A 20,494-nucleotide genomic window follows, 5' to 3' on the forward strand; every position below is an offset into this window, starting at 1 on the left:
CCTATCCTGACTGATATACAAGTCCAGGGTCCTGCGCTCTGCCGCAGATCTGCGTCTCATACCTGTTCGTCCTCGCACCTCTGATGCCCGCCTTCAAGACTTCTCTAGGGCTGCGCCTTTCCTATAGGACTCCCTTTCCTGCTCACCCTGTCTCAGTTCCTTTAAAAGATCATTAAAAACTCACTTCTTTAAGAAAGCATATCAATGAAATTATATTTAAATAACATGTAGGATTGAGGCTTGGTGTGTTTATATATATTTTTGGACAACTTTATATAATATTCTGATAGAAATCCACATACTCTAGTGTTTCTGGAAGATGAGCTTTTATAAAGCAGGGTTCTATTGTCTTGTCTATAACTTTTTCTAACTCTTGATTCTGTATTCGTCAAACAACAGCAAAAGCCTCACTGGACCCAATAGTCGCCATAAGCAGGGTTGCTTTCCTTGACACACGTGATTTCTTCATGCTGTAGGGCAGTGCAGGAAAAGAGCTGCGCTGTAGCATGTAGAAATCACTTGCTGCAGAAGAGAAATATATTTATGAATCAGGATAGAACTGCAAAGGCACTGCCTTGATAAGTGGTTTCCCAACTGCAGCCTATTAATTCCACAAGCTGCAGGGAAGCACTTTTTATATACAGTCCATTAACCTGTAGACATAGTTAGTAGACTTGTGCACAAATCCCTTTCAGCTGTGTTGAATGAATCAAATACCTATTAATCGATTAACAAATGGATTAATTAGCCAATTCAGAGCAAATCAATTCATTTGACCATTAATTGGAAGCCATTTGATTTGATCAAAATAACTGGAAGGAAGTCTAGTGATTAGCTAACCATTCTCCTACCAGATTAACCAGCAGAACATTGCTCAGAGTCTTCAGACAAACCACATTCAGCTGTGTTTAGGGAGGGGCCCAGACTATAAAGCTGATGGACTGGGTGGAGTGTATTTGTACAGAATTATCTGGAAACAGTTCCTAAACTACACAAGCCAAAGACTTTTAGAAATATCCTGCTAGAGATCTAGGAGTTTGCTTTCTGATCTCTGTGATAATGAATACACCAGGTATTTGATCCTAAAATATATATTTAATGTAATGCTTTCATGCTGTTTTTATTTATTTTTACTATAGCTTTTTTTTTTTTTAAAACTGCTTCAAATTCTATCTGTGCATTTGTCTGCTTTGTATAAAAAGGTGAATCTTTCTTCAAAATGGGTTTGTCCACCATGTATCTCTCAGCTCCTCACCAGACATTCAATGCTGAGGAATTGAGACTGGGAAAGTAGGTGAGACCTCCCACAGAAGGTGCCTCTGATCTCTACTGTGCTACTTTAGGAATACAGGAATGGATGTATGTTTCTTCAGATGCTGATAATGAAGTCAGTTTCAGAAGTGTGTCCTGCTTGTCAGGGCCAGATTAAGAGCCCAGTGGGCCTGGTGCTGACAACTATGATGGGCCTAACTCCAAAATCTTATCAACTAAAGTCCTACCTCCCAAGTGTCATGTATCTGATGGAGGTGGTGCTGGAGGGAAAATCATAGGATGCAACTAGAACACATACCATATGCTAATCTCAAGCTTTTTAAGTAAATCTGTAACCGCAGTGTCCAGTGAAGCAGGAAGTCTATGGGCAGGGTAAAAGGGTGGGCCACTGACGCAAATCACGTAACCAGAACTGCCAAAAGGGGTGAATATGCTCAAAAAGGCATGTCTGCCCATAGAATTTGAAGGACAGCAAGGCAGTAACACCTGGTACAGAGAAAATCGGTATGTAGTGAGTGTAAAAGAGAGGGCACATGCAACAGTGTTAGAGTGACCAAAGTTAGTATAACCTAAACTAATTTCATGTCAGCCAGTCCGCTCAAACTTTGTTTCTCTACATCCCTCTAAGTTTGTATACTTAAGCAAGAATGTGACAAGTTGCTTGGGTTGCCACCTTTCTTGGAAAATGCTCTCCTTACTAATTTGCATAATCTTTGTATGTGTGTAATCACATGATGTAAGTCAAAAGGAGTGACCAAAGAAACAATTCTGTAAAATAACACAAACTTGGTTTGATTTTAATGTATATGGATTGCTTGGTGTCTCAGTCTCCCCTAATCTTCCAGTGTCCCCATGACCCTGGGAGACCTCTGGGATGCATAGGGGACACTAGAGACTTGATAAAGACCTGGGTACAGGTCAAAATGTTGAGGTGTCCAATAAACCAGCTTAAATCTATCTCATTGAATGCCATGAGCGGGGTTTTTTTTTTTTTTAAATGTATGAGACTAGGTGTGGCGAAACCAGCCTCGCCACTGGGCATTGGAGAAGACTGATTGCCATCCTCCTGCCCTGTGACTATGGCCCCATGTTAAAATGTATTTTTTTTTTGTTTTTTGCTGCAAAGACCCAAAAGCCGGGTCATTCTGTACTTTCCCTATGTGAGCAGTGTTACCCAGGATAGCTATGCCATGGAGCCCATTCGTATAACGAAAGACTCCATGGCAATTGAATTGTATGTATGATCTGAGTGCCATTGTCATAATGTGCACTCAGATCTAAGCTATCTGGGGATATGTATGTTGAATGTATGTTTTATGCAATAGCTGCAGTTATATAATGTATTTTGCTACCATGTGGGTAATGGAGTTTTGCCTCTGTCCTTGGAGATAATTGGATTACTTCACAATTATCTCCAGGATAGAAGACTCTGTGAAACTGGTTTTGGGCAGAAAAGCCATGCTTCATTTGGTCAATTAGGACTTTCCTTTAACTTTATAACCCCTGGATGGAATTGGCTAATTTTGACTGTTTATAATTAAAGTGTGCGGAGTTCGAATATGTAATTTTTATGTTTGTGGCATGTATACTTTGGAAGTTATTAACATTTGGTAAAAACTGTTTCTCTGCCTGTAATTATAAACCATTGTGTTCAGTAATCATATCACAGGCAGAGGGGAGGATTTTGTGTGGGAGTGTCTGTGTATTGTATGGATTAATTGGTGGTTCTGTAAAACTCTGTGGGCAGTACGAAGTTTGTGGATTGGGAATAAGAGGCTGTATGTGTCAGTACAGTCAGTTCTGCTTGACCTCAAAACGAAGTGTCATCTCGTTATTGGGGGAATTGGATTGTATGCTGATTGCCATGAGTGTAAGCTGATTGTATGCTTTTCCTGTTCAGCTGTTTTCAGCATCTGTATGCTTCTCCGGTTGTGGTGTCTGCTGCAGTGCTTGGAGTCCTCAGGAAGCGCTAGGAGCATCCTTCAACAGAGGTACCCAGTTGGGGTGCCAGGTGATCCCTTACACTAGGACACTACAGACACTGGCTTGGAGACATGAGGACACTTGGAGTGCCCCATGTCTGTCTCCCTGAGACCTGGTGACAGACTAGATCTACTAGGAGACATGAGAGACTTGGGGCCACTGTCTTAGGGTCCCTGTGTCCCACCATTCCCCTAGTATGTCTGTTAATCCAGCCCTGCTGCTCAGGGAAGTGTCCCCGAGCAAATCAACAAAGATCTGAGGTGTGTAGACCAGAGATGGGTGTCACATAGGTATAATATCCACCTCTTTGTAAGGAGATTGTGGTGGAGGGCCTGGTTAATGGTAAACTTTATTCTAGCGTATATCTCAAAGGACTGACTTTATTCCAAACATACGCTTGCTGTTTTGTCTTTATAAATGGAAGTGTGACCATCTATAAGGGCCTATGTCTGGCAATCTCTGTGGAAAGACTTCTGCTATCGAGCAGTTTATGCACCTGATATTGAAGGGGAAATGACTCTGTGGCCTTGTTCGGTGAACTGCTTCTCCTTTTCTCAGAGCTGAAGTGGGAATAAAGGGTGCTCAGTTATTGTCGGATAATGACATCATATAGTGCTGTCATGTAACATCTGAAACTAAAATGCTTTAAGCTACCTCACCCATCTTCCAATGTAAGCTAGCTATTCAACCCTTTTTAATGCATCAGTTTTAACTGCAGCACTAATGGAATGTTAAAGCTATATTAATAGTGTCTGTATCTCTGTGCACACATGTGAATGGGGACATGGAAGTATGTAGTTCTTAATTGGTATTCTAAATAAAAGGCACTTGTGCCCTCAGTTCACTGTGCAAGGTGGGAGGGCACAATCTGAAGTCTTCATTAAGATACCTAGAAACTTGCTGACCTTATTGTGAGAAGTCCTGCTGTTACTCTGTAATATATCTCAACCAGTTCTGCTTCCAAATATATAAAACAATGTTTCCTCTAATTTCAGACACCATCCTGTTTGCCATAAGCAGTGACTATGTGGCTAGAGCTGGCCTACCGCCCAAGGATCGTATGGATAGCTACTACGACAGATCTACTGCTGTAGGGAAGCTAAATGATGTAACCAAGATTGCGTTTAGCCCTGAAGGGCAGCTCTTTGCTGTCCGTGGCGGGGATCTTTATACTGGGCCCATGCCTCTGTCTGCAAATCTTGATTGGTTCTCTACTGCCAAGAGAGTGGGAAAAGCTGAGTGGGTTCAATTTAAATTTCTATTCTTTGACCCAAATGGGCTTCTGTATGCAGCTACAAAGGATGGGGAGCTCTACAAGGGTCCAGCACCAAGCAATGAAAATGTGTCCTGGCGTTATGGCCAAGCAACCAAGATAGGACACTCTGCTTGGAATAAACTTGATGCGCTTTTCTTTGACCAAAAAGGCAATCTGTATGCTGTGACCGATGGTGACAAGCTTGTGGTGGGAAGCCCTCCATCCACAACAAATGATAAATGGCTTGACTCCAGCACCACTATTGGAAATGGGGGCTGGCGAATTCTCACCCATTTCATGAAGATCAGCCTTGATGACTTGCTGTGGTGTGTGGATTCGCGCAATGGCAACCTCTATAAAGGGAAAATCCCAACTAAAGATGATACCAACTATTTTGATAAGGCTGAGAATCTAGGTTGGAACTATAATAAGTACCGCTTTCTAGCCTTCACCACTGATAAAACCATCCAGAGTGTTGTAAGCTTTGAATTCCTACCTGCATCAGGTAAAATACTCTCTCAGCAGCCAGAAGTGGTCCAGTCTCAAATCTACAAGAACACAAGCAGCGTTCCCTTAAAGTACTCCTTCTCGTAAGTATATGCTGAATGAATGCTAGTCTGACTTTCTCCTTTACAGAAGGGATACATGTGATAATCTATCTTGTGCTAAAATAGGCAAAGCTTCTCAAATGCAGCATATTCTAGCTTCCAAATCTCCTGTTTGCTCTCCAGTTTAATGAATACTTTTCATTGCATGACATGTTTTAAGATCCTGTATTGCTCTTGATCTGGGTGCTGTTTGTAATGTCACTCTAAGCGTGTTACTGGATGTTGAGTGTATACTCAGCTTAGTGTAAGCTATATATGCTACTAGCTCAGTGGTGTATAATGTAGAAAATTCTATTCCATAACCACCTTTCTGCAACTTTCTTCACAATTCTTCTTAGATTCTCCAAAACCATGACTGAGACTAGCAGCTTTACCCAGGAGCATGGCTTTACAGTAGAAGTTGGCGCAAGTGTCACTTTTACAGCTGGCATCCCCATTATAGGTGACATGGAGGCAACTATTTCCATCAACACCAGTACCACTCACACCTGGAGCTTCTCAAAGACCAATGAAACCCAGGTATGTATCTGACATAGTTTGGTTTTGGGATCTGTTTGCATACTGGCCACTGAAGCATTTTGTGGCAAATTTTGCAAGGCGATGTGCCTTTTTTTTTTTTTTAATTTACATCTTACCACATGCCCCTTTCATTCTGTGCAGATCCTCTAAATCAGGGATCGGGAACCTTCAGCCCTCCAGATGTTATGACTACATCTCCCTTGAAGCTTTCCCAGCATTATGGCTGTAAGATTATGGCTGATGTAGTCCAAAACATTTAAAATGCTTGAGTGTTTTTTATTTTATTTGTATTTTTTTAAATGAAGGTCTAAGCCCATCTCCCCAAATCAGATGTCTTGCACATCATAGCCAGTGACCTTACCTTGTTTCTGACTCTCTCTAGCAATCAACAGAACTAGTGTTTATGAATGGAAGCTTTCTTTTAAGCACCTGCTATTCAACCATTCATTCTAATGTATGTTTCTCTCTACAGACCAGCTTCTCAGCCAGCACGGATGTAGAGGTGCCGGGTGGAAAGTCTATACGTATGATGGCTTCTGTCACAAAAGCACAAATGGATGTGCCATACACTGCCAAGATCTGCACCCTGTTTGGCTATGAAACCACCATCCAGGGAACATGGAAAGGGGTCACTCACTACAACCTGATGGTCACTCAGGAAGACTACAGCGGCTGAGTTGGATCACCTGTATACAATCTCCAAATGTAGCCAAATGGAATGTGATTAACTGAGGGCATCTAATCCACATAGGACATGGTCAATAAATGCAATAATGTATGCTTAATTGTTGGTGAATTCTGGTGTACAGTTGCTAAATAAACTAAATGACAACCTGGTATATTGTGGTTTTATTCTGAGCTAATGTTGCAGGCATGGTTTCTTCAATTCCTTCTACTGTTGGAAAGTAGAACCACATTTGATGCACAATACATCTGCCATCAGTTAATATACTGGGACACCAGTGTGTCTGGAGGTTTTGTTTACGCGCTCAAAACAGGTCATGCTTTATTTAGTGTTCTGCCTTTTTTTAGTATAAAGTTCATAAGCTGCATGGAATTGTTTTGAAAAGCATTATATTCAATTTATTGGTCACTCTATTTAGAGGGTTGGCTAGTTTTGAAACCAGTGCATCTAAGTTTGTACACCTTTCTGATGGCTGGCTAGGTTTGTCATTAACCACTTTAGATGTACTGAGCCTTACCTGGCTGTCAGATTACCTCACAGGTTGCTAACTTAAAGAATTCTCTTGGACCAATTAATAACTTAAAAACCAGCCAGATCCCAATATTTACATGCATAGTGCTCCACCTGACCCTACTTATTCCCAGCCCTGTCCACAACCCAGCCTTTTCTATGGCTTCCAGTCTTTTGCCTTTCCTGATACCAGAGCCTCTCTTCTGGCTGTCCTCCTATAAGGTCCCTTTTGGACGCGTACGTACGTGATGGATGCCTCCTCCATGGATTGCACCCTTTAAATTTCTGTTTAATCTTACATTCTACTCCCTTGCATCATTCTGTATACAAACTAACCAAACCCTTAAGACCTACCCAGTTCATATACTGAATTAACTATCCAATCACCCACAACTGTTGTGTGCCACTAGTTAACCCCCTCAACCTTTTTTAACCCCTGAACATTCTAAGTGGTCGGCTGGGTGTCTGCCATTTGTATGGACAAACACTAGGTGGTGGCCATCTTGTTTTGAGGAACACTTCCAGCGGGGTTTGGTTGTCGAGTGCATGGAACTATTATCGGACACTCGATGGCCCGAACACTGCTGAGACTTCATCCCCCATTTATGTTTGTTCCCATTCATCAGATAAAAGCAGTGTTCGGTGAAACCGAACAAGGGACACACAACTAGCCTGCTCGTGAATGGTTCCCCTCGTTATGTTGGGAGTTCCCAAAAGAGATCAGCCTGAGTCTCAAACTAATTTGTACAGAAGCCTTGTGTGCGGTCGGTCAGAAACAAGCGTACCATAAAACTTGTTTCCCCCAGATCAGGGCCATGAGGGAATATAACTTGAGTGGTGGTTATGTCCCTTTTCCCCTAGAGATTGTTAGTACAGTATATGGCTCAATTATATATCAGGCAGAAGGGAGGGATTGTAATGGGAGTGTCATGCATTTGAACATCGTCCATTGGTCTATGTCTTTATCTTGTAAGATCCCCACAAGGTCCATGTGGGAGTGCCCTTTGCATGGGGAATTTCATAAAAGGCCAGTGTGGCACCATTAAATTGATTCCTTGCTTACTTATCATGGAGTCCCATCTCATGATTGTAGGGGCCAGCTATAATCACCCAGCTCTTATAAGCGCTATACTATCCTGGGAAATCGGAAAGCATCACTCTGAACGGGGGAAAAGAACAGTTCGGGTGGCAAAACCCCTCATCCTCTCAGGGTAGCCGCCACAACGTATTTAAGGGTTGCAGTACTACAAGGGAAAACAGTAAATATAACACAGGTGATAAGTTGACCTGTCAGTGGTTGGAACGTTTTCTGGTAAATTCCCTCTTGCTTGAAACTTATGTCTTCTGGTTGTGAGGAGGGATATTTGTGTGGGAATACAGGTGTATAGGTTATTGGAACAGTGATGGAGCAGGTTGTGTTGTTGCTGCATTGGCAGCGGAAGCCCAATACCTTGCATCTGGCACAGTTAAATGAAGATCGTAAACAATAAACACCCTGTTAATATGTCCAGGAGACATTTTAGGACATAAGAGGCTAGTCTCCTTTTTATTGACATAGATTAATGTAGTTGTGTAAATGTGGCCAGTAAGGTGTAAGTCACCTGGGGTCCTATAGAACTTGGGGTGTTAGTTGTGGCATGGTATGTGCTTGTCAGTGTATGAAGCCGTGGACGGCTCTTCCAAGAGGGACGAGAAGCTTACTGTGGGGTGCATGTGATATGCCATTTGTGCGGAGGGCAACTCTATATCTGCACAGCTCAATGACACTATGGATGGTCTCATGAACAATGAGTACTATAACTTCAACACTCTAGGAGTGGGGTGGAGGAAAGGCTTTATTTAGTTATCAGCTGGAGCTCTGCTAATTAGAGTTGAGCGGACACCTGAATGTTAAGGTCCTGCGTATTCGGACGAACTTTAAAAAAAAAAAGTTCCGAGTTCGTGCTCGAACTTGACCCTGAACCCTATTGAAGTCAATGGGGATCCGAACTTTTGGGCACAAAAATGGCTCTAAAAAAGTCCTGGAAAGGGCTAGAGGGCTGCAAAAGGAAGTAAAATTGGAGTAAGAGTAGGACAAGTGCCCTGCAAACAAATGTGGATAGGGAAATCACTTAAAATAACATAAAAATTTAAAATACAGCTAAACCATAACATAGCACTAGATGGAATCTTTGATTTTAGCTTTGGAAGAAAATAAATCAAAATCTAAAGCATGGCTGTCAGGAGGATCACCAGAATGATCCATCTTTCATTGTTCAAACTGAGCTCAACTCCTGATGCATGGAGAAAAGGCCTTCACAAGCCTCTGCTATTGTGTACATAGTTTATACTAAGTGACCCATAGGTTGAGGAGGCGGTGGTGTAGGTGGAAGCAGCGGTGGAAGAGGAGGAGGTAGCCAACACTGATATATATATATATATATATATATCCAACGATAAAGTGGAGCACTCAAAAGGACTTAACAATAGTGAATTTATTGGTACAAAAAAAGTTTGTACCTTCTGAGTGCTCCACTTTATCGTTGGATATATATTGAGGACGTCGGATGCACCAAAGGCATGATATATCTGAACACTATTCAGGGGTGAGTGCCTAAATTATTTATTTTTTGTGTATATATATATATATATATATATATTTTTTTTTTATTTTATTTTAATTAGGGTAGCCCCCAAAATATTGGGTCATATAAAAAAAAGATTAATTTGCAGCCTGCGGTGCATTTCTTGCAGTCCTAATGCATGGAGAAATGCTCAACTCCTGATGCATGGAGAAAAGGCCTTCACAAGCCTCTGCTAGTGTGTACATAGTTTATACTAAGTGACCGTGGCGGTGGAGGAGGAGGTAGCCAACACTTTATTTTTATTTTATTTCTTTATTTATTTTTTATTGGGGTAGCTCCCAAAATATTGGGACATATAAAAAAAGAAAGCAATGAATAAGTGCACTTGAGTATAACAATGGCTGGGTAAGGCTGGTATAAATGTATATTCTGCACAGACAAGTCTGGTGGGATCCATGCCTGGTTCATTTTAATAAACGTGAGCTTGTCCACGTTGGTTGTGGACAGGCGGCTGCGCTTGTCTGTAATAACTCCCCCTGCCATGCTAAACACACGTTCAGACAATACACTGCCTTCAGGGCAGGCCAGCATCTCCAAGGCATAAAGGGCAAGCTCAGGCCATGTGCCCAATTTGGAGACCCAGAAGTTGAATGGGGCAGACCCATCAGTCAGTATGTGTAGGCGTGTGCACACGTACTGTTCCACCATGTTGCTGAAATGCTGCCTCCTGCTAAGACGTTCCATATCAGATGGTGGTGTTGGTTGTTGTGGCTTGCTGACAAAGCTTTTCCACATTTCGGCCATGCTAACCCTGCCTTCTGAGGTGCTGGCGGTGCCCCAGCTGCGTTGGCGACCTCTTCCTCCTCCTCTGCCTTCGCCTTGTGCTTCCACTGAGCCCCTGGTGTCAGTTGGGAATGCCCTCAGCAGCGTGTCTACCAGCGTGCACTTTTAGTCGCGCATCTTCCGATCACGCTCCAGTGAGGGAATTAAGGATGACACGTTCTCCTTGTAATGGGGATCCAGCAGGGTTGCCACCCAGTAATCAGCACAAGTTAGAATGTGGGCAACTCAGCAGTCATTGCGCAGACACTGCAGCATGTAGTCGCTCGTGTGCCAGGCAGGCATGTGTACTTGTTCTGGCCTCACCATTTGTAGAGTGGCATTCGGGCCTACCAAATAACGCTGAAGGTTCTGTCGCCTACTCGCACCTGAGGAAGGTGTTTCACTTGTGCGTGTAGCTGGCCGAAGTGCAGGCCGCAAATGTACTATTTAGCAGTTTAGCACCAAAACAATAAGAATGTTTACAACTGCACTGTAAGCACACTATTAGACGCTTCTATTTGACTCTCAGATATGAAGAGCACGCCCAAAATGTACTATTTAGCAGATTAGCACCCAAAAAATAAGAAATTTTACAACTGCGCTGTAAGCGCACTATTAGACGCTTCTATTTGACTCTCGGATATGAATAGCAGGCCCCAAAATGTACTATTTAGAAGATTAGCACCCAGAAAATAAGAATTTTTAAAACTGTGCTGTAAGCGCACTATTTGATGCTTCTATTTGACTCTCAGATATGAAGTGCACCCCACTAATGTACTTTTTAGCACCAAAAAAAAAATTACTTTTTAAAACTCCGATGTAACCGCAGTATTTGACGCTTCTATTTGACTCTCAGATATGAAGTACACCCCACTAATGTACTAGTTTGCAGAATTCTTTCCTAAGCTGTCCCTCACAGCGGGAGCATCCTCTCCCTACACTAATAAGACCTCATGTGCGTGCGGCGCTACGCGACTCCAGTTTATATATAGAGGCTCACAGCCATGCCATTAGTAGCATATTCCTCTGATGAAAGCCCTCCATTGCAAAGTTTGGCGGCTGAAGTCAAAGAAGAAACTTTGCTGGTGTTCTTCAAAGGTATAAGGGGTTTGTCCCCTAGCCACTCACGAGAAACTCTCCTTGTCACTCCTCGATTTAAGGCACGTTATACCATCTCTTGGTGTCAGATTTGCATTACGTGGTGTTATAGTTCAAATCAAACCGTTTGATTATTTGTCTATCTACTCCTTTCCAAATTTGATTGAGTGCATGCGTCCTAGAAGTAATTCACACCAGAGACGTTTCAGGTTCATGAAAGACTTCAGGAATACCTTTTCCTTTTTAAAGCAGAAATACGTCATGTGCATAGTCACAGATAACAGAGAATATGCTTCAACAATTGGTTAAAAGTTAGGAGGTCTTGTCTAAACCCACCCTGCAGGATGTCTTATCATCATCATAGAGCTCCCCCACCCACATTCCAGCTCCATTTTATTACACGTGGCATGTTTCCTAGAGAGAGAAACATTACTTGAACAAAGGAAGCGGGGGAGGGGTTATAAAGGGAAGCAGCTCCTTTAATACAGTGAATCTCCATTTTGGTACACAAGGTTTTGCTCAATAGGAAGGGGGGAGAGTGAGAGGGCTTCAAGAGAAATAGACATTAGTAAATAGCCATTTTACTGATTCTAATATTTGGTCCATAACAGTGGTTGCCCCGGTATGCGGAAAAGTCCCTCCAGGGCCACTCCCTTGGCTTGCTTAGGTGTTAAGTCAGTGGTGAGTAATATTTTGATGAATTGTGGCAGTTCAGCTGCGTCGATGGTGTTAGAGACTCCTCTCACTTTCAAGCTGCGTATCCTGGCTGTATCCTCTAGTTGTCCGACCCTGGCACTTAATTGTGTACAGGTTGTAGAGAGTTCCAGCATGTGAGTTGCAGAGGAGTCTTGTTTGATCCTCAGATCGTGTACTTCTTCCTCTGTGGCCCATATTCGGCCTGTCAGTGAGTTCAGGTCTTTGATTACAGCAAGCTCTGATGTGGAGAAGGCCTTGAGGTCTGAGACCATATTGGAGAATTTTATTTGGTAGCCAGGGTGGGTTCTGTGTGTTTAGGAGGCATATCTCTGCTTCTGCTGAAGGGATTCAGTATCACAAGGAATCCTCTGAGGCTGACAGGGATACCTGCGCCGAGTCAGGTAGCAGGGCTGCCATTTTGGGCCTGCTGGATTAGGAGAGAAGCTGGCCAATGTCGCGGGTATGACCCTCACTCAGCCCTTGGGTCTTGCGTGAGTGTTTCCCCATAGCTTCCATTGCTTGTTTTCAGTGCCTTTGTAATTCGCTCTAAATTGTTCAATTAGTGCTTTGCTTGTGGTATTTTGCCGGAGCTCGAGCACCATGCGTCTGATCAGGTCGCCAGTTAACTACCCACCCTCCCCCCTCCCCATTCTGTTCCGATTCTGACAGCCCAGACAGTCCCCCCTAGGCGAATTAGGCCCCCGCGACCATGTGATCGCTCTAACAGAGTTGTTACATGACTGCAATAGGCATCCGTGAATCTGCCTGCAGGGGGACTGCCTGAACTGACAGGCAGTCCCCCTGCTGGTAACAAAAGATAAAAAAAAGTTTTAACAAAGCAGTCAGAGTAAAAAAAAATGTGTATATATATGAGATATATATGAGATGGGTACTGTTTTACTTGGGAGACTTCGCTGAACACAAATATTAGTGTTTAAAAACACATCACAGTGATGATATTGTCAGTGAAAGTGAAGTTTTTTGCATTTTTCAGCAAAGTCTCCTGAGTATAACAGTACTCCATGTACAAGTTTTATAGTGTTTTTGAAAGTTACAGGGTCAAATATAAGGCTTGATTTTCCTTTTTTTTTTACAAAGAAATTTGCCAAGTTGGTTATGTTGCCTTTGAGAGCGTATGGTACTCCAGGAATGAAAATTACCCCCATGATGGCATACCATTTGCAAAAGAAGACAACCCAATGTATTGCAAATGGGTATGTTCAGTCTTTTTTAGAAGCCACTTAGTCACAAACACTGGCCAAAGTTAGCGTTCATAATAGTTTTTTGCATTTTTAACACACAAACCAATAAAAATGCTAACTTTGGCCAGTGTTTTTGGCTACTAAAAAAGACTGGACATACCCCATATTGAATACCCTGGGTTGTCTACTTTAAAAAAATACGTACATGTGAGGTGTGATTCAGGGATTTATGAAAGATAACAGTGTTACAATGTCACTATTGATACATTATAAAAATATATATATATATAACAGCAATTTCCTACTTGTAATTATAGCCCTATAACTTGCAAAAAAAAAGAACAAAAGCATGTAAGCACTGGGTGTTTTTAAACTCAGGACAACATTTTAAATCTATTTAGCTGTTTTTTTCATTTGCTTTTGTAGATAAGTAAAAGATTTTTCAAGTAAAAGTAAAAAAAAAAAACTTTTCACCATATTTTTTTTTTTTTTTATAATTTAAGTTTATTGCGTTTTATAGTAACCAAGTGGTAGGGTACAGGAATAAAAGAAGGAAAAGGGTATACAGGATTTCATGCATTCATGAGTACATCGATCAGAGGTAGACCCCTTCTCTTGTGGCTAACGTAATGTGTTCATCACAAGTGTATTCTGATTACCTATTCGTTGTATTACATCCCGTAGTGGAATGGAAACAAATATCTTAATTAAAGGAAAGGAAAGGAAAATAATAGAAAAGAACATGGAAATAATGTACAGTTTTATACATTCCTTGAATAGTGTAGTTGTGGCAGCACGACATTTCAGTAAATCAATGAATCAATCGGTCTCGGTTAGGTAATGTCACTGCCCCCCCTGTCCGGGTCTCCCCCTTTCAGTGTCATTTCTGTTCTATGGTGCCAGCTCTCCCATATCTTTGTGTTTTTTTGCTCTTGTGTTGGAGAGGTCACGGACATACGCTAATATGCGTAATTGAGTTGTATTTTATCAATCAGCATCTGTTTAGTCGGGCATATCACCGACTTCCAATTCAAGGCTATTAGGGCTCTGGCCGCTAGCGCTATCTTGGACAGCAATGCTCTATTGTGAAAGGTGAATTGGGCAAGTAACTCCAACCATAGAAAGGCCCCATGAGTCAAGGGTGTCTCCAGTCCCAATTCCCTTGTCAGAGTGTGTACTGTTTCCCACAGTGGTCTGATGTTACTACACTGCCACCAGATGTGGAACATGGTGCCCTTATCTTTTCCGCACCTCCAACACGTTCCCGGTACTGTCTTATATATGTGGCTGAGCCTATCCGGGGGCAGGTACCAGCGGTATATCAACTTTCTATGGGCTTCAAAGTGAGAGAAACAGGTGGTCATGCCTTTGAGGGCATTCAGCCTCCTGATCCATTGATCCATCAGAGTCCTGTGCCCTGTCTCCCTTTCCCATTGCACTACAAACATAGGTTGAGTTGTGGTAGGGTTGGCAAAATGGGATTTATAGCAAAGTTATAGAAGTTTGGGTTTTAGGGGTTTGTTCCAGCTTGTGGCAATTAAGTTATTAACACCCATGGCCTCCCTTGTCTCGTCCACCATATTGTAATTTACGTGGTCCATAAGGGTACTTTTTGATTTGCAGGCCATAGGCCATAGGTCTGCTGCAGTTCTGGGAATGGCACCACCGAGCCACCCGATGTAAATTGTGATATTCTGGTAACTCCGTGTACCCCCCATTGTTTTAAAAAGAGCCACGGAGAATCTGCGGATAGTGCCTCTATAGGACTTAATTTATGATATTTTGTGGAGTTCTTCCGAGCTTGCAGCAAACCGTACCATGCTGATAGTGATGCTATCGTGGTGGGGAATAGCGGTGGGTTTGTGCCCCACAGCGATGCGGGAGTCCACATGTATGCCAGCAGCCTCTCACCCGGCAATTGTTGCCACTCTAAGTCTATCCAGTTTAGCGTTCCCCTGGGTGCATGTAAATTAATGGCATGTGCTAGCAGCGCTGCCCTGTGATAAGCCCAGACCTGGGGAACCCCCATACCTCCCGCCTCTACGGGTCTCTGCAGCATCCACCCACAATTCTTGCCTTCTTTTTTGCCCAAATAAATTCTGAAAAGACTCTTTGCATTTTGTGGCAGTCGTTTTTAAGTATCTGAATGGGATGCATTCTGAATACACACAGTAGTTTTGCTAAAGACATCATCTTAACAACGTTTATGCGCCCTGCCCAGGACAGTTTCACATCCTTCCATGTGTCTAGCTCTTGCTTTATTGTGTTAAATATTCTTGTATTGTTATGTTGAAACAAGGTTTGGGCCATTTTAGTGAACTTGATTCCCAGGTATGTCACATATTCCTCCCTCCAGTCGAACTGAAAGTTCTTCTGAAGGCAATCCCTCCACTGCTAGGGGAATATTAATGGAGAGAGTCTGGGATTTGCTAGTGTTAAGTTTATAGTACGAGATGGTTTCAAAACTCTCTAGGAGATGTAAGAGAGTCGGCAGGGACCTGTCTGGTTCTGTGAGAGTTAGTATTACGACATCGGCAAACAAGGAAAACTTGTGTTGATGTTCGCCTATTTGCACTCCTCTGATGTTAGGATCCTCCCATATGAGTTGAGCTAATGGTTCTAGGCATAAGATGACCAGCAGGGGAGACAGTGGGCGGACTTGTCGGGTACCATTCATTATAGCAAAAGGGGCGGAAACAAATCCTGCCTTCAAAATGCAAGCCGTGGGGTGGGAGTATAGTGCCATAATTGCTGAGATAAGTGCCTCTGGGAACCCGAACCTCGTCAATGCCTCCCTCATATAAATCCAGTTTAACCTGTCAAAAGCCTTCTCCGCGTCCAGCGCGAGTAGAAGGCCCTCCATTTTTGCACCCTCCAGATGGTGGAGTAGGTTCAGTAGATGTCTAGAGTTATCTGACACTTATCGGCCTCTAATGAATCCTGATTGGTTATAGTGTATCAGTGAGGGTAGGTGTGGGGCCACCCTGTATGCTAAAATGTTCGCGTATAGTTTTGTTTCTATGTCCAGTAGGGATATAGGCCTAAAGTTTGCACATATAGTTGGTTTTTTACCCAGTTTAGGCAAAGTGACAATGTGTGCTCGTAACATGTCGGGTGGGAGGTTGCCCTTAGCCAGGCCGTCATTAAAAAGTGTAGACAGGTACAGTGCTAATTGGGTTTGGTATGTCTTATAATAGATGGCAGATAGACCATCCGGTCCTGGGCTCTTAGCGGCCGGCAAGGCCTGAATATACTTAAGAATGTCTGAGTTGGTAATGGGTTTTAGGATATCCGCTACGGTGGGCTCTGACAAATAGGGAAGCTTAACTTTGTCTAAGAAGGGGATAATATGTTGTTTGGTGGGAGTAATTGTATGGCCATCCTTATCTAGGTTGTACAGTGAGCCATAGTAATTAGCAAATTTTTGCATGTTGTCGGGCTTCATAATTTTTTTGTCCTTGTGCTGAGTGTATGTGCGCTATCTTGGTGGCTGACACTCTTTTCCTTAGTTGAGAGGCCAAAAGTGCTCCTGCCTTGTTGCCCTGTTCAAAATATCGCTGTTTAAGCCTACGTAACAAAAAAATAGTTTTTGCTAGTTCAATCTCCATAGGTTTAGAGTTAATGTCTTTTACTTCTTGTAGGTGTTGTGCAGAGGGTGAGGCTTTATTCCGTAAAGAGGCTTCCATAAGCCGTTTAGTAAGTTCTAAATATGTTTTTATCCTTTGGGCTTTAGCCCGGCTTGCGTGCTTGATAAACACCCCTCTGATGTAGGCCTTATGTTTTTATTTATTTTTTAAAGTAAATTATACGACATGATACAAATAATGGTATGTAAATAAAGCCCTTCTTTTCCTGAAAAAAACAAAACAATATATAACATGTGTGGGTACAGTAAATGACAGAGAGGAAAGTTACAGCTAAACACAAACACCGCAAAAATGTTAAAACAGCCCTGGTCCTTAACGTACAACATGGCCAAAACAGTCCGGTCCTGAAGGGGTTAAAGGTCAACACTACACACAAGTAAACCACTGTTTTCACATGTCAACAGTATATAAAAACATTTATACACCCATACATTCACACACATACTCCACAGAAACACGTTTAAATTCCAAACAGTGCTCAGTGGTTAATACAACCATGAAAGTACGGACAAATGGTAGATCCCCAGCTGGCAGAGCTTGTACAGCAGATGGGGATCTACCTTTTGGCCATCCTTGCAATAGGTGGACCCAGGCCCGGACTGGCCATCGGGCATACCGGGCAAATGCCCAGTGGGCTGCGATGGCCATGGGGCCGAGGCCGGCAGGGGAGATCACAGGATCTCCCCTGCCAGTCTCTGCAGGGCCAGCGCTACCCGAGCGCCGGCCCTGCTGTGTGCTTCCATGGGCCGGTGGGAAGATCAAAGATCTCCCTCACTGGCCCAGAGACACTGACAGGCGGCCGCTGGCAGGAGAGGGAATGAGGGAGGGAGGCAGGCGAGAGGACCGGCGGAGCTCTAGCCAGCAGCTCCGCCGGGTCCTCTCACGAGGTCTGAACGTTGCCGCGATTACCGCGGCAACGCTCAGATCTCGCGAGAGTGAACTATAGCCTTCAGGCTAAAGTTCACTCTCACCACTGGACCACCAGGGAAGGAAGCTGCACGGCACCCCCCCACTCCCCAGCCCCAGGCAGAACAGATCCCCCTCTCCCACAGGCAGAACAGCTCCCCCCCTCCTTCCAGGCTAAAAGGTAAGAAGGGAGGAGGGGGGGATATAACTTTTTTTTTATTATTAATAAAAAATATATATTTAAATGTAAATAAAATATACATTCACACTCACACACACAGCACACAGACACACACAGCACCCTCAAACACACACAGCGCCCTCAGACACACACAGCACCCAGACACACACAGCACCCCCAGACACACACAGCACCCCCAGACACACACACCGCACCCCCAGACACACACAGCACCCCCAGACACACACACAGCACCCCCAGACACACACACAGCACCCTCAGACACACACACAGCAGCCAAACATACACAGCGCACTCAAACTCACACAGCACCCTCAAACACACACAGCACCCTCAGACACACACACAGCACCCTCAGACACACACACATAGCACCCCCAGACACACACAGCACCCCCAGACACACACAGCACCCCCAGACACACACAGCACCCTCACACACACACACACAGCACCCTCAGACACACACAGCACCCTCAGACACACACACAGCACCCTCAGACACACACACAGCACCCAGACACACACAGCACCCTCAGACACACACACAGCACCCTCAGACACACACACAGCACCTGATACCGGAGAAACTGACGGAAGCCAAGCACAGAGAGATGGACACAGGTTTCTTCAGGAAGGAAGAGATTCTTTATTGGATCACCGATCGGGACTCAGAGGGACTAATGTCACCAAAATACAGCAAGTTCTGAGCCCCGGACAATAGTACAGGCTCCTTATATAGGCACATAACTCCTCCCATATTAAGCTCCACCCGCACATTCTCTTGACCAATCAATACAAATAAGAATTAACTTCCTGCTTGACCGCATGGCCTGTCCAGCACAATGGAGGAGGGGAATACTACATCCTTTATTCTTGCACATGCTCCGTACACTACTGATCGTATCTTGCCTCGTGCAACCAACTGATCGATACGTCAGCATATGCACGTACACATGCCACGTGGTAATCTCGGCCTACTAAATTTATTTTTACCGAGATTCCACCACATTCCCCCTTTGATGCCTCTTGATATTTCACAATTACTTGAGGCATCACTTAACCTTAGTTTGCATACACCGCAAGTTACCATGAACCAGATCAGACTTATCTATGATGTGAATCTTCAACACTCATCTTCCTGCATTGGTTCTCCCTGATCTAGAGCCTTATATTTATAAATTGCCATTATCTGTGCAGCAGCCTTCCTCTCTGCTATATTTTCTATCAGGCTTTGCACAGACCTAACTACTAAGGGTATAAGACATGGCAGGAGTAGACACAACATTAAAATCAGTAGGACTCCACCTACCACTGCCTTAAGCCCTCCAAACCACTCATACCAGCTACCAAACCAACTACTTGGATTGTACCCTTTCCACACCTGAGTAGGCACATGCGCTAGTTTAACCATATGGCTAGTAAGCTCAGCTATTGCTTGCCCTTCGTCATCTATTTGAAGACAGCAATTGCTCAGGTTAAACTTCCCACATACACCTCCCTCTACTGCCAAAAGGTAATCCAAGGCTAATCTATTTTGGTATACTGCTGTCCTCATCCTGGTATTATGCTTCGCTAGAAGATTGAGCACTTGTGATGTCTCGTTAGTAATGATCTCAACCACTGCCTGTAATCTTATAATACGGTTGAGCATATAAATTGGGGTTCTATAACCAAAGGTACCATCCTCTGCCCACGTGGCTGGCCCATAGTAATCTATAATACGCTGGGGAGGCCATTCATTATCTTCCCAGGTGCCTATCTCTATGGGTCCCCTTTTCTTCCTATGATTCACATCATACACTTTAACACCTAAAGTCTCACTGTTTCGATAGGTAACAAGAAGAAGGATGGTTTGAGCATACCCAACACACATGCCCCTTCCCAGTCCTGTGGCAACTCCGAATAGGCTTTCTTACCACAGATCCAGTACAAATTTGCTGGGGCTCTCCAGTTAGATGTGATGGATAGATCAAACCACACATCCTTTAAATTGGCGTATTTTGCAAACGGGTTAGATGGTTCTGAGACATTTGAAGCCGACCACCAAGTTGTATTCTTTGTATCATCATCATAAGCTTTTTGCCCTAGACAAGTTAATTCTCCTACAGAAGTATTATACATCATCCCTTTCCTTGCTATGCAAACATAACCTATGATGGAGGTCTTTAATCTCCACTCAGATTTACCTCTAACACTCATATGATAATCGGCTTGTGTAGATATTAATTGGTCAACTGCCTCAGAACCGGACATTACCTCCTTTGCTTCCCAAGGCCATTGGTCTCCCATGTTAGTACCTCCACACACATAGCAGTTAGTAACATTAAGACTACCGGCAATACTTTCGGCTAAATCAATGAACAGGTTTTTAGCATTATGGGGGATCTTATTATCTATGCTCATCTCTTCATAAAAGGAATGGTATACTTGATGAGTTTGGGAGGATACCGTATCAGTCTCTATCCCTATAAACAATACTGTCCCAGGATCTAAACCCGTCCCATATATTTGAAACCCAAATA

At 43.4% G+C, this 20,494-nt stretch overlaps 1 protein-coding gene across 1 annotated transcript; it reads left to right on the plus strand.

The window, feature by feature from the left end:
* Positions 1–971: 971 nt before the first annotated feature.
* On the plus strand, positions 972–6,468 carry LOC134615312 (tachylectin-2-like). The gene is made up of 4 exons (XM_063459806.1): positions 972–1,072; positions 4,251–5,100; positions 5,457–5,637; positions 6,110–6,468. Exons 1-4 carry the CDS (start codon positions 1,060–1,062, stop codon positions 6,311–6,313), a joined length of 1,248 nt encoding a protein of 415 aa, XP_063315876.1. The 5' UTR covers positions 972–1,059; the 3' UTR covers positions 6,314–6,468.
* The last annotated feature ends 14,026 nt before the right edge of the window (positions 6,469–20,494 follow it).

This window comes from Pelobates fuscus, chromosome 6 (assembly GCF_036172605.1).
Source record: "Pelobates fuscus isolate aPelFus1 chromosome 6, aPelFus1.pri, whole genome shotgun sequence".
Taxonomy (NCBI): Eukaryota; Metazoa; Chordata; class Amphibia; order Anura; family Pelobatidae; genus Pelobates; species Pelobates fuscus.

Excerpts from the sequence above, each read along its gene's own strand:
- LOC134615312 (XM_063459806.1), top strand. Across the intron at positions 5,101-5,456 it reads CCCTTAAAGTACTCCTTCTC|ATTCTCCAAAACCATGACTG; the intron begins GTAAGTATATGC and ends AATTCTTCTTAG. Across the intron at positions 5,638-6,109 it reads CAAAGACCAATGAAACCCAG|ACCAGCTTCTCAGCCAGCAC; the intron begins GTATGTATCTGA and ends TTCTCTCTACAG.